At 33.3% G+C, this 19,539-nt stretch overlaps 2 protein-coding genes across 4 annotated transcripts in view; one reads left to right on the top strand and one right to left on the bottom strand.

Moving 5' to 3' along the window:
- trpv6 (transient receptor potential cation channel, subfamily V, member 6) overlaps window positions 1-13,219 on the top strand; it is a 29,592-nt gene extending 16,373 nt beyond the window's left edge. Inside the window, exons 14-16 of the mRNA XM_077599422.1 lie at window positions 10,675-10,943; window positions 11,218-11,324; window positions 12,461-13,219. Of these exons, the coding sequence (XP_077455548.1) occupies window positions 10,675-10,943; window positions 11,218-11,324; window positions 12,461-12,716 (632 nt within the window). The 3' untranslated portion in view covers window positions 12,717-13,219. The remainder of the gene's footprint in view (window positions 1-10,674; window positions 10,944-11,217; window positions 11,325-12,460) is intronic.
- Window positions 12,838-19,482, bottom strand: LOC144073513 (CD209 antigen-like protein A). 3 transcript variants are annotated; one of them, XM_077599427.1, is made up of 8 exons: window positions 18,951-19,482; window positions 17,815-17,928; window positions 17,611-17,694; window positions 15,802-15,906; window positions 15,546-15,629; window positions 15,323-15,468; window positions 14,325-14,428; window positions 12,838-13,592 (listed from the first exon to the last, which is right to left on the bottom strand). In XM_077599427.1, exons 2-8 carry the CDS (start codon window positions 17,864-17,866, stop codon window positions 13,460-13,462), a joined length of 708 nt encoding a protein of 235 aa, XP_077455553.1. In that variant the 5' UTR covers window positions 17,867-17,928; window positions 18,951-19,482; the 3' UTR covers window positions 12,838-13,459. The 3 variants fall into 3 exon arrangements, with proteins under 3 accessions (XP_077455553.1, XP_077455552.1, XP_077455554.1); XM_077599426.1 differs by having other exon boundaries at window positions 17,815-18,006; XM_077599428.1 differs by having other exon boundaries at window positions 17,815-17,958; window positions 18,950-19,482.
- Window positions 19,483-19,539: the final 57 nt, after the last annotated feature.

A 19,539-nucleotide genomic window follows, 5' to 3' on the forward strand; every position in this document is an offset into this window, starting at 1 on the left:
CTTAAAAAACGACATAGTATAGTAAGGCTTTTTTTCTTAAAAAAACGACATAGTATAGTAAGGCTTTTTTTCTTAAAAAACGACATAGTATAGTAAGGCTTTTTTTTCTTAAAAAACGACATAGTATAGTAAGGCTTTTTTTTCTTAAAAAACGACCATGTATAGTAAGGCTTTTTTTCTGAAAAAATGACCATGTATAGTAAGGCGTTTTTTCTTTTAAAAAACGACATAGTATAGTAAGGCTTTTTTTCTTAAAAATCGACATAGTATAGTAAGGCTTTTTTTCTTAAAAAACGACATAGTATAGTAAGGCTTTTATTCTTAAAAACGACATAGTATAGTAAGGCTTTTTTTCTTTAAAAACGACATAGTATAGTAAGGCTTTTTTTTCTTCAAAAACGACCATGTATAGTAAGGCTTTTTTTTCTGAAAAAAACGACATAGTATAGTAAGGCTTTTTTTCTTAAAAAACGACATAGTATAGTAAGGCTTTTTTTTCTTCAAAAACGACATAGTATAGTAAGGCTTTTTTTTCTTAAAAAACGACATAGTAAGGCTCTTAAAAAACAACATAGTAAGGCTCTTAAAAAACAACATAGTAAGGCTTTTTTTTCTTAAAAAACGACATAGTATAGTAAGGCTTTTTTTTTCTTAAAAAATGACATAGTATAGTAAGGCTTTTTTTTCTTAAAAAACGACCATGTATAGTAAGGCTTTTTTTCTTAAAAAACGACATAGTATAGTAAGGCTTTTTTTTTCTTAAAAAACAACATAGTATAGTAAGGCTCTTTTTCTTTAAAAATCGACATAGTATAGTAAGGCTTTTTTTCTTAAAAATCGACATAGTATAGTAAGGCTCTTTTTCTTTAAAAAGCCGCGGCGGGGCTCCTCGATGCCCGCACGAAACGGCATGGTGTGAGAGACTGAGAGAGAAGACACGTGTAAGAGAGAGGCATGTGTAAAACCTCAGTCCGCGGTTCACGGGCGGCTTTTTGGGTCGGCGTTCAGCTTCTTAGAGGGACAAGTGGCGCGCAGCCACACGAGATGGAGCAATAACAGGTCTGTGATGCCCTTAGATGTCCGGGGCTGCACGCGCGCCACATTGAGCGGACCAGCCGGTGCCTACCCCGCGCCGAGAGGCGCGGGTAACCCTATGAACCCCGCTCGTGATAGGGACTGGGGATTGCAACTATTTCCCACAAACGAGGAATTCCCAGTAAGCGCGGGTCATAAGCCCGCGTTGATTAAGTCCCTGCCCTTTGTACACACCGCCCGTCGCTACTACCGATTGGATGGTTTAGTGAGGTCCTCGGATCGGCCCCGCCGGGGTCCTTACCGGTCCTGGTGGAGCGCCGAGAAGACGATCAAACTTGACTATCTAGAGGAAGTAAAAGTCGTAACAAGGCTTTTTTTCTTAAAAAACGACATAGTATACTAAGGCTTTTTTCTTCAAAAACGACATAGTATAGTAAGGCTTTTTTTTTCTTAAAAAAACGACCATGTATAGTAAGGCTTTTTTTTCTGAAAAAACCGACCATGTATAGTAAGGCTTTTTTTCTTCAAAAACGACATAGTATAGTAAGGCTTTTTTTTTCTTAAAAAACAACATAGTATAGTCAGGCTCTTTTTCTTTAAAAATCGACATACTATATATTAAGGCTTTTTTTTTCTTAAAAATCGACATAGTATAGTAAGGCTCTATTTCTTTAAAAATCGACATAGTATAGTAAGGCTTTTTCTTAAAAAAAACGACATAGTATAGTAAGGCTTTTTTTCTTAAAAAACGACATAGTATAGTAAGGCTTTTTTTCTTAAAAAACGACATAGTATAGTAAGGCTCTATTTCTTTAAAAATCGACATAGTATAGTAAGGCTCTTTTTCTTAAAAAAAACGACATAGTATAGTAAGGCTTTTTTTCTTAAAAAACGACATAGTATAGTAAGGCTTTTTTTCTTCAAAAACGACATAGTATAGTAAGGCTTTTTTTTTCTTAAAAAACAACATAGTATAGTCAGGCTCTTTTTCTTTAAAAATCGACATACTATATTAAGGCTTTTTTTTTCTTAAAAATCGACATGGTATAGTAAGGCTCTATTTCTTTAAAAATCGACATAGTATAGTAAGGCTCTTTTTCTTAAAAAAAACGACATAGTATAGTAAGGCTCTTTTTCTTAAAAAAAACGACATAGTATAGTAAGGCTTTTTTTCTTAAAAAACGACATAGTATAGTAAGGCTTTTTTTCTTAAAAAACGACATAGTATAGTAAGGCTTTTTTTTCTGAAAAAAACGACCACGTATAGTAAGGCTTTTTTTCTTCAAAAACGACATAGTATAGTAAGGCTTTTTTTTCTTAAAAAATGACATAGTATAGTAAGGCTTTTTTTTTTTTCTTAAAAAACGACATAGTATAGTAAGGCTTTTTTTCTTAAAAAACGACATAGTATAGTAAGGCTTTTTTGTCTTAAAAAACGACATAGTATAGTAAGGCTTTTTTTCTCAAAAAACGACATAGTATAGTAAGGCTTTTTTGTCTTAAAAAACGACATAGTATAGTAAGGCTTTTTTTTCTTAAAAAAACGACATAGTATAGTAAGGCTTTTCTTTAAAAATCGACATAGTATAGTAAGGCTTTTTTTCTTCTTAAAAAACGACCATGTATAGTAAGGCTTTTTTTTTCTTAAAAAACGACCATGTATAGTAAGGCTTTTTTTCTGAAAAAAACGACCATGTATAGTAAGGCTTTTTTTCTTCAAAAACGACATAGTATAGTAAGGCTTTTTTTTCTTAAAAAACAACATAGTATAGTCAGGCTCTTTTTCTTTAAAAATCGACATACTATATTAAGGCTTTTTTTTTTTTCTTAAAAATCGACATAGTATAGTAAGGCTCTTTTTCTTAAAAAAAACGACATAGTATAGTAAGGCTTTTTTTCTTAAAAAACGACATAGTATAGTAAGGCTTTTTTTCTTAAAAAACGACATAGTATAGTAAGGCTTTTTTTTCTTAAAAAACGACATAGTATAGTAAGGCTTTTTTTTTTCTTAAAAAACGACCATGTATAGTAAGGCTTTTTTTTCTGAAAAAAAACGACCATGTATAGTAAGGCTTTTTTTTTTCTTAAAAAACGACCATGTATAGTAAGGCTTTTTTTTCTGAAAAAAAACGACCATGTATAGTAAGGCTTTTTTCTGAAAAAACGACCATGTATAGTAAGGCGTTTTTTCTTTTAAAAAACGACATAGTATAGTAAGGCTTTTTTTATTAAAAAACGACATAGTATAGTAAGGCTTTTTTTTCTTAAAAAACGACCATGTATAGTAAGGCTTTTTTTCTGAAAAAAACGACATAGTATAGTAAGGCTTTTTTTCTTAAAAAACGACATAGTATAGTAAGGCTTTTTTTCTTAAAAAAACGACATAGTATAGTAAGGCTCTTTTTCTTTAAAAAAACGACATAGTATAGTAAGGCTTTTTTTTCTTCAAAACGACATAGTATAGTAAGGCTTTTTTTCTTTAAAAACGACATAGTATAGTAAGCCTTTTTTTTCTTCAAAAACGACATAGTATAGTAAGGCTTTTTTTCTTCTTAAAAAAATCACATAGTATAGTAAGGCTTTTTTTTCTTAAAAAATGACATAGTATAGTAAGGCTTTTTTTTCTTAAAAAACGACCATGTATAGTAAGGCTTTTTTTCTTAAAAAACGACATAGTATAGTAAGGCTTTTTTTTTCTTAAAAAACGACCATGTATAGTAAGGCTTTTTTTCTTAAAAACGACATACTATAGTAAGGCTTTTTTTCTTTAAAAACGACATAGTATAGTAAGCCTTTTTTTTCTTCAAAAACGACATAGTATAGTAAGGCTTTTTTTTCTTAAAAAATGACATAGTATAGTAAGGCTTTTTTTCTTAAAAAACGACCATGTATAGTAAGGCTTTTTTTCTTCAAAAACGACATAGTATAGTAAGGCTTTTTTTTTCTTAAAAAACGACATAGTATAGTAAGGCTTTTTTTCTTAAAAAACGACATAGTATAGTAAGGCTTTTTTTCTTAAAAAACGACATAGTATAGTAAGGCTTTTTTTTTTCTTAAAAAACGACCATGTATAGTAAGGCTTTTTTTTCTGAAAAAAACCGACCATGTATAGTAAGGCTTTTTTCTGAAAAAACGACCATGTATAGTAAGGCGTTTTTTCTTTTAAAAAACGACATAGTATAGTAAGGCTTTTTTTCTTAAAAATCGACATAGTATAGTAAGGGTCTTTTTCTTTTAAAAAACGACATAGTATAGTAAGGCTTCTTTTCTTAAAAAACGACATATTATAGTAAGGCTTTTTTTCTTAAAAAACGACATAGTATAGTAAGGCTTTTTTCTTCAAAAACGACATACTATAGTAAGGCTTTTTTTCTTCAAAAACGACATAGTATAGTAAGGCTTTTTTTCTTAAAAATCGACATAGTATAGTAAGGGTCTTTTTCTTTTAAAAAACGACATAGTATAGTAAGGCTTCTTTTCTTAAAAAACGACATATTATAGTAAGGCTTTTTTTCTTAAAAAACGACATAGTATAGTAAGGCTTTTTTCTTCAAAAACGACATACTATAGTAAGGCTTTTTTTCTTCAAAAACGACATAGTATAGTAAGGCTTTTTTTTTCTTAAAAAACGACCATGTATAGTAAGGCTTTTTTTTCTGAAAAAAACGACCATGTATAGTAAGGCTTTTTTTCTTCAAAAACGACATAGTATAGTAAGGCTTTTTTTTCTTCAAAAACAACATAGTATAGTAAGGCTTTTTTTCTTTAAAAATCGACATAGTATAGTAAGGCTTTTTTTTCTTAAAAATCGACATAGTATAGTAAGGCTTTTTTTTCTTAAAAAAACGACATAGTATAGTAAGGCTTTTTTCTTAAAAAAGGACATAGTATAGTAAGGCTTTTTTTCTTAAAAAACGACATAGTATAGTAAGGCTTTTTTTCTTAAACAACGACATAGTATAGTAAGGCTTTTTTTTCTTAAAAAACGACATAGTATAGTAAGGCTTTTATTCTTAAAAACGACATAGTATAGTAAGGGTTTTTTTCTTTAAAAACGACATAGTATAGTAAGGCTTTTTTTTCTTCAAAAACGACATAGTATAGTAAGGCTTTTTTTCTTCTTAAAAAAAATCACATAGTATAGTAAGGCTTTTTTTTCTTCAAAAATGACATAGTATAGTAAGGCTTTTTTTCTTCTTAAAAAACGACCATGTATAGTAAGGCTTTTTTTCTTAAAAACGACATACTATAGTAAGGCTTTTTTTCTTTAAAAACGACATAGTATAGTAAGCCTTTTTTTTCTTCAAAAACGACATAGTATAGTAAGGCTTTTTTTTCTTCAAAAACGACATAGTATAGTAAGGCTTTTTTTCTTCTTAAAAAAATCACATAGTATAGTAAGGGTTTTTTTCTTAAAAAACGACATAGTATAGTAAGGCTTTTTTTCTTAAAAAACGACATAGTATAGTAAGGCTTTTTTTTCTTAAAAAAACGACCTTGTATAGTAAGGCTTTTTTTCTTCAAAAACGACATAGTATAGTAAGGCTTTTTTTTCTTCAAAAACAACATAGTATAGTAAGGCTTTTTTTCTTAAAAATCGACATAGTATAGTAAGGCTCTTTTTCTTTAAAAATCGACATAGTATAGTAAGGCTCTTTTTCTTTAAAAAAAACGACATAGTATAGTAAGGCTTTTTTTCTTAAAAAACGACATAGTATAGTAAGGCTTTTTTTCTTAAAAACCGACATAGTATAGTAAGGCTTTTTTTTTCTTAAAAACGACCATGTATAGTAAGGCTTTTTTTTCTGAAAAAAACCGACCATGTATAGTAAGGCTTTTTTCTGAAAAAACGACCATGTATAGTAAGGCTTTTTTTCTTCAAAAACGACATAGTATAGTAAGGCTTTTTTTCTTCAAAAACGACATAGTATAGTAAGGCTTTTTTTTTTCTTAAAAATCGACATAGTATAGTAAGGCGTTTTTTCTTTTAAAAAACGACATAGTATAGTAAGGCTTTTTTTCTTAAAAATCGACATAGTATAGTAAGGCTCTTTTTCTTTAAAAAAAGGACATAGTATAGTAAGGCTTCTTTTCTTAAAAAACGACATAGTATAGTAAGGCTTTTTTCTTCAAAAACGACATACTATAGTAAGGCTTTTTTTCTTCAAAAACGACATAGTATCGTAAGGCCTTTTTTTTTTCTTAAAAAACAACATAGTATAGTAAGGCTTTTTTCTTCCAAAACGACATAGTATCGTAAGGCCTTTTTTTTTTCTTAAAAAACAACATAGTATAGTAAGGCTTTTTTTTCTTAAAAAACGACATAGTATAGTAAGGCTTTTTTTTCTTAAAAAACGACCATGTATAGTAAGGCTTTTGTTCTGAAAAAAACGACCATGTATAGTAAGGCTTTTTTTCTTCAAAAACGACATAGTATAGTAAGGCTTTTTTTTCTTAAAAATCGATATAGTATAGTAAGGCTTTTTTTATTTAAAAAACGACATAATATAGTAAGGCTTTTTTTCGTAAAAAACGACATAGTATAGTAAGGCTTTTTTCTTTAAAAATCGACATAGTATAGTAAGGCTGTTTTTCTTTAAAAAAACGACATAGTATAGTAAGGCTTCTTTTCTTAAAAAACGACATAGTATAGTAAGGCTTTTTTTTCTTAAAAAACGACATAGTATAGTAAGGCTTTTTTTCTTAAAAAAACGACATAGTATAGTAAGGCTTTTTTTCTTAAAAAAACGACATAGTATATTAAGGCTTTTTTTCTTAAAAAAACGACATAGTATAGTAAGGCTTTTTTTTTTCTTAAAAAACGACCATGTATAGTAAGGCTTTTTTTTCTGAAAAAAAACGACCATGTATAGTAAGGCTTTTTTCTGAAAAAAAACGACCATGTATAGTAAGGCGTTTTTTCTTTTAAAAACGACATAGTATAGTAAGGCTTTTTTTCTTAAAAATCGACATAGTATAGTAAGGCTCTTTTTCTTTAAAAATCGACATAGTATAGTAAGGCTCTTTTTCTTTAAAAAAACGACATAGTATAGTAAGGCTTCTTTTCTTAAAAAACGACATAGTATCGTAAGGCCTTTTTTTTCTTAAAAAACAACATAGTATAGTAAGGCTTTTTTTCTTAAAAAACGACATAGTATAGTAAGGCTTTTTTTCTTCAAAAACGACATACTATAGTAAGGCTTTTTTTCTTCAAAAACGACACAGTATAGTAAGGCTTTTTTTTCTTAAAAACAACATAGTATAGTAAGGCTTTTTTTTTCTTAAAAAACAACATAGTATAGTAAGGCTTTTTTTCTTAAAAAAACGACATAGTATAGTAAGGCTTCTTTTCTTAAAAAACGACATAGTATAGTAAGGCTTTTTTTCTTAAAAAACGACATAGTATAGTAAGGCTTTTTTTCTTAAACAACGACATAGTATAGTAAGGCTTTTTTTTTTCTTAAAAAACGACATAGTATAGTAAGGCTCTTTTTCTTTAAAAAAACGACATAGTATAGTAAGGCTTTTTTTCTTTAAAAACGACATAGTATAGTATGGCTTTTTTTCTTTAAAATACGACATAGTATAGTAAGGCTTTTTTTTCTTCAAAAACGACATAGTATAGTAAGGCTTCTTTTCTTAAAAAACGACATAGTATAGTAAGGCTTTTTTTTCTTAAAAAACGACATAGTATAGTAAGGCTTCTTTTCTTAAAAAACGACATAGTATAGTAAGCCTTTTTTTCTTAAAAAACGACATAGTATTGTAAGGCTTTTTTTCTTCAAAAACGACACACTATAGTAAGGCTTTTTTTCTTCAAAAACGACACAGTATAGTAAGGCTTTTTTTTCTTAAAAACAACATAGTATAGTAAGGCTTTTTTTCTTAAAAAAACGACATAGTATAGTAAGGCTTTTTTTCTTAAAAAACGACATAGTATAGTAAGGCTTTTTTTCTTCAAAAACGACACAGTATAGTAAGGCTTTTTTTTTCTTAAAAAACAACATAGTATAGTAAGGCTTTTTTTTCTTAAAAAAACGACATAGTATAGTAAGGCTTCTTTTCTTAAAAAACGACATAGTATAGTAAGGCTTTTTTTCTTAAAAAACGACATAGTATAGTAAGGCTTTTTTTCTTAAACAACGACATAGTATAGTAAGGCTCTTTTTCTTTAAAAAAACGACATAGTATAGTAAGGCTTTTTTTCTTTAAAAACGACATAGTATAGTATGGCTTTTTTTCTTTAAAATACGACATAGTATAGTAAGGCTTTTTTTTCTTCAAAAACGACATAGTATATAGTAAGGCTTTTTTTTCTTCAAAAATGACATAGTATAGTAAGGCTTTTTTTCTTCTTAAAAACGACATAGTATAGTAAGGCTTTTTTTCTTCTTAAAAAATCACATAGTATAGTAAGGCTTTTTTTTCTTAAAAAATGACAGTATAGTAAGGCTTTTTTTTCTTAAAAAACGACCATGTATAGTAAGGCTTTTTTTCTTAAACAACGACATAGTATAGTAAGGCTTTTTTTTCTTAAAAAACGACATAGTATAGTAAGGCTTTTTTTTTCTTAAAAAAACGACCATGTATAGTAAGGCTTTTTTTCTTTAAAAACGACATAGTATAGTATGGCTTTTTTTCTTTAAAATACGACATAGTATAGTAAGGCTTTTTTTTCTTCAAAAATGACATAGTATAGTAAGGCTTTTTTTCTTCTTAAAAAACGACATAGTATAGTAAGGCTTTTTTTCTTCTTAAAAAATCACATAGTATAGTAAGGCTTTTTTTTCTTAAAAAATGACATAGTATAGTAAGGCTTTTTTTTTCTTAAAAAACGACCATGTATAGTACGGCTTTTTTTTCTTAAAAAATGACATAGTATAGTAAGGCTTTTTTTTCTTAAAAAACGACCATGTATAGTACGGCTTTTTTTTCTTAAAAAACGACATAGTATAGTAAGGCTTTTTTTTTCTTAAACGACCATGTATAGTAAGGCTTTTTTTCTTCAAAAACGACATAGTATAGTAAGGCTTTTTTTTTTCTTAAAAATCGACATAGTATAGTAAGGCGTTTTTTCTTTTAAAAAACGACATAGTATAGTAAGGCTTTTTTTCTTAAAAATCGACATAGTATAGTAAGGCTCTTTTTCTTTAAAAAAAGGACATAGTATAGTAAGGCTTCTTTTCTTAAAAAACGACATAGTATAGTAAGGCTTTTTTCTTCAAAAACGACATACTATAGTAAGGCTTTTTTTCTTCAAAAACGACATAGTATCGTAAGGCCTTTTTTTTTTCTTAAAAAACAACATAGTATAGTAAGGCTTTTTTCTTCCAAAACGACATAGTATCGTAAGGCCTTTTTTTTTTCTTAAAAAACAACATAGTATAGTAAGGCTTTTTTTTCTTAAAAAACGACATAGTATAGTAAGGCTTTTTTTTCTTAAAAAACGACCATGTATAGTAAGGCTTTTGTTCTGAAAAAAACGACCATGTATAGTAAGGCTTTTTTTCTTCAAAAACGACATAGTATAGTAAGGCTTTTTTTTCTTAAAAATCGATATAGTATAGTAAGGCTTTTTTTATTTAAAAAACGACATAATATAGTAAGGCTTTTTTTCGTAAAAAACGACATAGTATAGTAAGGCTTTTTTCTTTAAAAATCGACATAGTATAGTAAGGCTGTTTTTCTTTAAAAAAACGACATAGTATAGTAAGGCTTCTTTTCTTAAAAAACGACATAGTATAGTAAGGCTTTTTTTTCTTAAAAAACGACATAGTATAGTAAGGCTTTTTTTCTTAAAAAAACGACATAGTATAGTAAGGCTTTTTTTCTTAAAAAAACGACATAGTATATTAAGGCTTTTTTTCTTAAAAAAACGACATAGTATAGTAAGGCTTTTTTTTTTCTTAAAAAACGACCATGTATAGTAAGGCTTTTTTTTCTGAAAAAAAACGACCATGTATAGTAAGGCTTTTTTTTCTGAAAAAAAACGACCATGTATAGTAAGGCTTTTTTCTGAAAAAAAACGACCATGTATAGTAAGGCGTTTTTTCTTTTAAAAACGACATAGTATAGTAAGGCTTTTTTTCTTAAAAATCGACATAGTATAGTAAGGCTCTTTTTCTTTAAAAATCGACATAGTATAGTAAGGCTCTTTTTCTTTAAAAAAACGACATAGTATAGTAAGGCTTCTTTTCTTAAAAAACGACATAGTATCGTAAGGCCTTTTTTTTCTTAAAAAACAACATAGTATAGTAAGGCTTTTTTTCTTAAAAAACGACCTATAGTAAGGCTTTTTTTTTCTTAAAAAACGACCATGTATTGTAAGGCTTTTTTTTCTTAAAAAATGACCATGTAAGGCTTTTTTTCTTAAAAAATGACCATGTAAGGCTTTTATTCTTGACAAAAAAGACCATGTTTTGTAAAGCATTTATTTATAAATAAAAAAAGACCATGTATTGTAAATCTTTTATTTATTTAAAAAAAGGACCATGCATTTTCCAACACAAAAACAAAAAAGTAGACCATGTATAGTTGGTTAGTTAGGCTTTTTTTTCGTAAAAAAAGAACATGTATAGTAAGCTTTTGACTTATTCAAATGGCAGCCAATGAGTTAAGTGTTTGTCATTGACTTTCCAGCCCTATGGATGGTATACATGACTCAGGATCCCGAGTCCCTCCCGGCGTACCGTTCCTTTCCCATCACGCTTTTCTCCCAGTTCGAGCTCAGTGTGGGCCTTATTGACCTGCCAGTGGACCATACCTTCACGACGCCCCCTATCGTCCACGTGCTGCACTGCGCCTTCTCCGTGGTGTCTTACATCCTTCTGCTCAACCTGCTGATCGCCATGATGAGCGACACCCACTGGCGGGTGGCCCAGGAGCGAGACGAGCTCTGGAGGACCCAGGTGAGAATCACGGGAAATGGTACCCCTGTCGTCACGGTGACCGTGACCACCTTGTCAGTCAGGCGTGCTAAACTCAGTTTGGTTTGCGGGCCACATTCGGGCCAACTGGATCTCAGAACAGAACAGCGCCCGGGTCTGGAGAAAAAAATAAATAATCAAAGCATTTAGTAAATCTGTATGTACAGTATGAATGAGTCACAAAGATCGGGCTGAACACCCCCACGGGCCATATGTTTGACACCACTGCCGTATGTTTGAAACCTATACAACGTAGGTGGTGGCAACAACGCTGATGCTCGAGAGGAGACTGCCTCGCTGCCTTTGGCCTCGACTCGGAGTGTGCGGACTCAGCTACGGCCTGACTGAGTGCTGGTATCTTCGGTAAGACCCGTCATTAAATTACAGTAGGAAAAAAATGGTTAAATGCTATTTTCATGATGATTAAAAGGGTTATATACGGTTGCATTAGGGATGCGTTAAGAAAGCAAAATATGCAAGCAAAGCGAGAAAAGTCATAGATTGTAATATTACGACTAAAGTCGCAAAACTGCGAGAAAATAGTCCCAATACTGCGATATTTTAATTAAATCATGTATTTTTAAATGTAATATCTACAGACATCAGGCTAATTAGTCTGAATTAGCCAAGTGTTATGTAAAATATTTCTATCTAAATGTTTTTAGTAACTATAATTAAAAATAATAATAAAAATACAGCCTCACATGAGACGCTCTCCTTCAAAATTTCACTATGTAAAATACGTCATTTAGCTAAATTACCCTGACTGCCCTTACATATTCTTTAATATAATGAGTATTATCTCTAACACATTTCATTTTACACTTTCAGGTTTCAAAGTGCTTGTTAATTTTAATGTTTTGACATGAACAATATCATGTTTTTACATTATTTTCGTGCTTTACAGGACATTGATATGACCAAATAATATATTTTTAAAAATAATGTAACCATCATGCATAGCTATCTTGGCAAACATTATATTGGGCTGTTTTCTTATGAAGTGGCAGCAATAATAGTATATTAGAGATAGAGTTGATAGATCTGAAAATACAACAACATGAACAGGTTAAGAAAGAGTGAGATCAATTTAATAGGAAATAGGTTTATTACCAGACTGCAGGATGGGGAGAGAGCTCGAACAGCTGTGAACCGCTCACCAGTCTGTTTTCCTTGCAACTCTCTCTGAATGAACAGTGGGTCAGTCTTTATATAGGAAAACAGGGCATAGTATGGTTTCTATGAAAACGACCAAACTCTGGGCAAAGTTTGATTAATCAGTGGTAGGTCTCCATGACAACGACCAAACTTTGGGCAAGTTTCTTATGACGATGTTTTCTATACTTACAACAGTAACTAGGAAAAACTGATTATTTTTCCATTCTTGAGTAGAACTAACTTCATCCACTAACCGCCTTCAGACCCCGCACCATCCCAAATCACCAAAGTATTCATAAAGCATCCCCAAAACATACCTAATGGCGTCATTTGATTCACAGAGTGGAAGACAGGAACGACCCCATGATGCAGAAGATGCGGCGATACGTTCAAATGCTGGCCAAAGAGGACGAAAAAGAGGAAAAAGAGGAAAAAGAGGGATCGGAGAAGGCCGACGTGAACCCAAAGGTTCGACCGAGAAACAGGAGATCCATGGGAGGCTGGAAGATGATTCGGGAAAGCGCTTTGGGTGCAGACGTGGAGCTGGAGATGGACCAACCTGAGCTTGAGGACGAGCGAGACATTCACTTTGTCTAGATCGAGAAATTCTAGCATTTTTAGAATGAGGTGGTGCCATTTTTCTCGCTTTGTTACACAGTAGAAAACTTACTTTTTTATAGTGAAATAACAAAATTGTACACAAAATAAGACCCAAGTAAAAGGATGAGAGTTTATTGAAGCAAAATACAAGATTTATCTTTCCTATACGTAGCAATTGTACCTGGAGCAGGCCAAACCATGGCATTAAGCTAGGACGCTAAGCTAAGTAGATGAAGTTGTGGTTTAATATATATACACATTCTTTTTAATGCATGTTTCAAATTACGATTACAGCTCGCAGCCTCTTTAATTATAATTTTTTTAACTGCTTTTAATTCTTGAATCTTCTCAGACATTTTTTTAGGAAATTTGTGTCAACTTAGTATAAACCTATTTATGAGTGGATGGCAGCATAAGCTGGAAAATATTCAAACTTAAATGAGCAATATCTAAGATTTTCACTTCAATTATTCATTAAATTTCCCTAATATTTTAATGTACATTGATAGAAAATTGTTTTTTTTTTAAGTACTTCTGGTTGTCAATTTCTTAGCCGAGATATTCCCACTTTAAACCTGTAAAAGTGGCGCTCGCCACCAATCAGCCAATGAAAAGATCCACCCAAGGCATTTTGACCTGGATCAATGTTCATTCATTGGATTCTCCCAGTCAAAATGGATTGGACATCGATGGCATGATAAGATAAGAGCTCACAGCCAGCCCTCCTAGTTGTGAATACATTATAGCTGAATCTGACAGATGAAGAAGTTGACCCGGTTGCAATCATGTGGCCTCCAGTTGCGCATGCTGTACCAGTAGTTATCCAAAACAAAACAATCCCCTATGTCTCCGTCACTAGGAGGGCCGAAATAACTGCAAATTAAAATAAAAAAAAAAGAAAATCAGTTTCGAAAGATTTCCATTTGTTGATATTGTTTTTTTTAGAAAACCAAAAAAATAACCATAAAATATTTACGTATTTTACAGATTATAAATCACACTTTTTTCGAGCTTGCTGTGCCTGCAATTAGTGTTTTATTTTTGTTTGTTAGTATTTTTCCAAAGTGATAATGAACACCCGTTATTTAATGTATGTACATTTTTGTATGGAAAAACAGTAGTATGTAAATTTACAAAATTAATTTGGTTCCCATCATTAACTGATTTTTCGTAAAGAGAAGCCTATTTCATATTGAATTAACATTTGTTCCACGATCTTTAATAAGTGCCCCGAAATCCTTTAAATTTTATAAAAGTATACCAATTTTGTACGTATGCAAAAAAGAAAATGATTTGTAAAGCCGCTAAACTTTAAAAGGACAATTTCCGAATGGAAGGGTGGGTTGCGAGTGGCAGCTGAGTAAACATACGTGCCCTTGCACATAAACACACTTTAAAATGATGTTACACACTCGGAAAAAAATCAAGTAATTTAGTGACGAACAAGGCTCAAAGCCATACAAATCAGGAACTAACCACGGGCTAAAGTTGATTAGCCATGATCTTTAAAAGATTGCCCAAAGGGGGGCTTTTTGCTCGCAATATCGCGCTCCTACACTTCAGTGTGATTTATAGTCCAAAAACTACAGTATTCATTTTGCATACCGATAGTCGTCCTCAAAAGTGCCATCGCTCCATTCATATGAATACCCGATGTTTTGCAGGTCAATCCAGTATTTCGACTTTTCCACATTTTCAGTCAGAAAGTTCTAGAAGGGAAACGCAGTATTGGTATAAGACAGGGGTGACAAACTCAGTTTGGTTCACCACATTAATGCAAACTAGATCTCATGTGGGCTGGACCAGTTTATCTTTGGCCCAAAAAGTGAACTTACTTACCGCCATTGATGGCACTAGATCCATTTCGACCGAGAGGGGCGAATGAACTGTGTGCAGTCGATTGGTCGCTGGTCTTTTGGTCACCAGTCTTTTGGTCCCCCATTGTCACGGTCCGGGCGACCAAAAGACCGGCGACCAAAAGACAGGCGACAAAACAACACGGTCTACGCATCAATAAAAGCCAACAATGGCCATGAGCATTTTCACTGAGCCGACGTGTGAGTGTAGAAAAGTTTGTATGTACATGCGTTGTCCCTTTAAGAAGCTATGTCCGTCAGGGTCTTAACAAGTTCTCCAACAAAAAACAATAAAAGTCCGGGAAATTTGGAGCTTTTCTTTAGCCAATAATTACTAGGGCATTAAGTATGACTAAATAGTACTTCGCAGTTTGTATTTAGGGAATTTGAGCAACGATTTAAATGGTAATTATCAATAACCTTCCGGGCGACCAAAAGACCAGCGACCAATCGACCGTGTACCGTCAATAGCAGCCACGGAGTAAATTTTGAGTCATTTCTTTTTTAGGGTACTTATACAGGTCACTTCTGGCAAATTTTGGATTGTTTACTATTGATTTTGAAGAACTTTCTAATATGCTCTTTGTTGGTTTGTTATTCCGTGATGATTTTTCAAGCATTTTCCAGGTTTGGGGGCATTTTATAGTCCCTTAGAAACCCATTGGCTGCCATTGAAGGCACTGTTTTGACAGCAGGGGGCGAATGTGATTGCAGATATGAAATTGAAAAGTTGGGTGTGAAGACAACCTGCACTTGGTCACTTTTGATCATAGCCAGAGTTCCACCGCGCTCCGTACAGTTGTTGTTGCTCTCATTGCGGTTCAGTTGGAACTTGGAGAAGAAGAAACAGTAAGAGGACTGGTTCAGCCTTACCCACCCGTCGGGGCAGCGAACTGCGTAAAGCAGAAGATTGTTTGTGAAGAGGAGTGCAAAGGCAATGTCACATTATCTTCAACGGTGCGACACTTACACGGGTGTTCATTGGTCGGCATCAAATCCCTGCACGGGTTGCACGTCTCCTTCATCTGGTTTATTTTGTTTTCCTGATAAATGGCTAACATTTCAGAAAAAGGTACATATGTAAGAATATTAACATGCAAATAACCATCTATTCATATATGTAACTTCAGGGGATAGAGGAAGGAATTTGTATTTTTACGTACAAGGAAAATAGTTTAACCTCTGAGCATTAGAACTATTCAAGGTCGTTTCCAGGTAAAACTCACTTTTTGCACAAAGCACAATGGCAGCCACCAGAAGCACTGCGCAGAGAAGGCTGAGGATCAAGCATGCAATTTTGTATGGGCTGACAGTACCTTGGGAACTTTTACCTGGAAAAAAAAACATTTCTATAGATTAGTTTCATGCACAAATTGATTTTTTTTTTTAACCCTTGTACAACACTCATAAGCCCTTTGCTGCTATTCACGGCGCTAGTCCAATTACTTTTGTTCGCATATAGTATATGTCGGGGTTATTATATGTGCATTTTAATCATTAATATGTATAGGAGCTTGATTTTAAATTGGGACCGAGCAAGCTCGAGGCAGCAAACATAATAAAAACAGGGGAATGTTGGGGTTATTCTGGGATATTATTATATACGTGCATATTGTGCATTGGAATACGTGCATATTATTATATCATTCTTACAAAGCAGACAAAAGATATGACAAGGACACTTCCCCCCCACAGCTGGCTTCGAGGACATTTAAATGTTTTCAGGACTATTGACCGGAGAGGACACCACGTTCCAGGCCGAGGACTGTTGATCTGAGCTCGCAATGAAGATCTACAAAGGACTCTTAAATTGCTTTGACTTGGATTCCGGCAGATGGCAATAATCGTATCAACTTCCGAAAATACTCGCATATTGTCTAAAAATACTGTCGCTCGGCTCTTACCTTATATGGAATTATTATGCTTACTTGTGCAAATTCTTACGCAGGTGTTTTTGGTTTCCGACCTGATATGAAATTGTTGTGGCAGTTGTTTTTTAACCTTAATGGTGTTATTCGGTTAGCTTATGCAATTGTTTGAATCAAATAACCTTAAGTGTTTTGATTATGCGCGACTAAATGAACAGGGGAGGATGCCGTTTCTTCAGAATGTCACAGGGCGAGGACGAGCCAGGACGATTTTCACTTGCAAGTTCAAAGCTGGAATATGTCAACGATGTCTCTCTGTTTTTATTAAAGTATACCTATTAATAAACCTATCAGTATAGACAGGGTGTTCCAAAATGTTAGACCCCATTTTGTAGGCCAATAATTTTGAGACAGTGGAGCAGCCACGTGAAGCCTTCCTGCTATCTTGTCCTCCAAAGGATGTTAGAAGAGCAAGTGCAACAATTCCAGCCCTTTTCTTGAATTTTTTTTTGTGCCAAGTTTTAATTTATTTTGTAGTAGGTGCCTTCTTTGCAAAATCTGTGAAGAAGGCACACTGCACTGTCTTTGGTGACCGAGTACGAGCGCAAAATGCCTTTTCTTTTGAAGTGAATGGCATTTCTTAACCTGAAAACATAGAAATGCCAAACGTTATACACAAAAACTTGAAACCCGTCTACACAAGCTGTGAAAATTTGAGGACATTTCAACGAAAATTGTCAAAATGATTGGCCGACGAAATGGGGTCAAACATTTTAGAACACCCTTTATATTAAATGTCAATGTGTACGTTGAATAAAATCCCACAACTTCTGTTTTTGGTTCGAGTTAATCTTCTCATCGAGGAAACTTGTGTCATTTTCTTATGAAGCTAGTCATGCTGAGCACATAAACAGTTTGAGGAAGAGACGCCCTAAAATGTCCTTTTTTGGAAATTATTTCTATTTAGGGCGGCCCAGTGGAGCCAGTGGTTAGCGTGTAGCCTCACAGCTCTGGGGTTCTGGGTTCAAAACCAGGTCATGTCCACCTGTGTGGATTTTGCGTGTTCCCAGAGTCAGCTGGGATAAGCTCCAGCACCCCCCGTGACCAGAATGAGGATAAAAGTGGTTCAGAAAATGAGATGATATCATTTCTATGTATTATTTCTACCTGTTTTTGCAATCTTTGAATAGATATCTTCAGATGGCTTGTGCAGACCAGCATAGTGACTTGATTCAGCGCCTGCTTCTTTTTCTAAACCAAAATGGAAACAGAATGTCTTTTTTTGTCAAGACACATGAATAAAGCATTCTTTCATTTATATATAATGTGTGTTGCTAGGATAATACGCAAAAAAAAAAATTATCTGCTTACCATGGCGATCTGCAAGTGCATACAGATTCTCTTCACCTTCATTTTCCAGCATGACTTCCTTCCTTACTTCCAAACTTTTTATTTCCTTCCTTTTCTTTGGTTAACTTTCAGTTTCTGGGGATGAAAAGTGATGTCATCTGTTGTCATCAATATGCCGAGACAAAGTTTTTGCCTTGAAGATGTCCAAACGTGCTGAAAGAAAAGACAGGTGAGCGTCCAATCTCTGGCGTTTAGTTGAATACTACTTCCCCTTATTTAAATTCTTTATCTAATATCTGGACTTCCTGTAACTATTGGGTAACATTTGGGTCTATGTGCGACAGAACATACAAAAATAAAAACACTCATTATCATGCTTTTGTCAATTTAATAAACTCACATTAAAAAGCTTAAATTTAATCAACTGCGATAAATCGTGAATGATTGCTTCGTTTACAAAAACAAACTGATGGGCTGGTAATTAAATAAATTATCACTTTTCATCATTTACTTTTGTTTGCCATATAAGGACTCACTTTCACTGCCACGGACGTTGACAGACGTCAAATCGAGTTTAAATGAGTATATTACTAGCAGACGTCCAATACATTTGAATAGAAAGGAGGGCGGCGAAACTGACATCAAACACTGCCAAATTCAGCCTGTTGCCCAATTTTTGTCCCGCACAAGCTTAAATTCAGCCCACATTCTTTTGCACTTCTCACTTGTATTTTAGTTAAATGTCACTAGAACATACACAAATCTAACTTAAATTTTACCTTATTTTTCACATCTTTCCTTCTCACTTCTCATTCAAATGACTTATCTGCTCTAAATGTGTCACAGGAGATAGTCAAGCTTCCATTCATGCGCAATATTTTTCCATTGGAAAACTCGCTTACAACTTTAGCTTCGCTGCATGTTTTACAGAGAACTTTCTTTTAATTTGATTTATTTAATAAAGGACATCACATATTAACAAACATATTTATATTCATGTTAATGAACATATAGATGTAAATATGTAAGATTGTAGCCGAGGACTAATTTCCATCTTTAGTCCCTCGTGTAGGTTGAAGACAAACGATGACGCACACGCACACACCAAAACACGAACGCACAAACACACGCGTAGCAAAGTTTTAGACCTTTCTCACCCAATTTCACGACTTGTTCTTCTTTTTACACATACTCCGACAGGCGTTCCATCTTACAAGAACCGTATTTCTTTTTTTACTTTGGCTTTTTGTGTGGCTCTGCCACAGTCCGGTCGTTTCGCCATGATAAAGGCTTGGCAGCAGCTCCACCGAACCGTTAGCTATATTGCTAACCTGCAAATCAGAGGCACCTGCGCATAACGCGTAAAGAACGTAGCCAATCAATGTCGTTAACATTTACTTAAGCAGAGGAAGTAAACACACGTGACGTGAAACCGCATCATATCATTGGCGGGACACAGTGTTAGTCATAATTTTATCCGTAATTAGCGTTTGTTGTCGTTTATCAGTGACAGGCTGCCACTCTCTGAGTTGCGTTGCAAAATGGCAAATAAAAAATTTGTAATGTGTTTTTTTTTTTTTTACAATTCAGGTTGGATTTTATTTTGTGCGCCGCAAATTTTTGCTGTGCGCGAACACGCGAGTAGTGCGCTATTGCGCATGCGCGGAGCTTCGAGGGAACATTGTTCAGAATCTTATCTCACAGATGAAATTATGGTTGGAGTTACAATTTGACCACATCCAGTTG

Source organism: Stigmatopora argus, chromosome 4 (genome assembly GCF_051989625.1).
Source record: "Stigmatopora argus isolate UIUO_Sarg chromosome 4, RoL_Sarg_1.0, whole genome shotgun sequence".
Taxonomy (NCBI): domain Eukaryota; kingdom Metazoa; phylum Chordata; class Actinopteri; order Syngnathiformes; family Syngnathidae; genus Stigmatopora; species Stigmatopora argus.

Bases quoted from the DNA above. Each gene is read 5' to 3' on its own strand.
- LOC144073513 (XM_077599427.1), bottom strand. From the start codon at position 17,866: ATGCTGGAAAATGAAGGTGAAGAGAATCTGTATGCACTTGCAGATCGC. The intron at 15,630-15,801 runs GTGAGTTTTACC...CTGAAATGTTAG, and splicing joins CATTGTGCTTTGTGCAAAAA to CCATTTATCAGGAAAACAAA. The intron at 13,593-14,324 runs GTATGCAAAATG...TTTAATTTGCAG, and splicing joins ACTTTTGAGGACGACTATCG to TTATTTCGGCCCTCCTAGTG.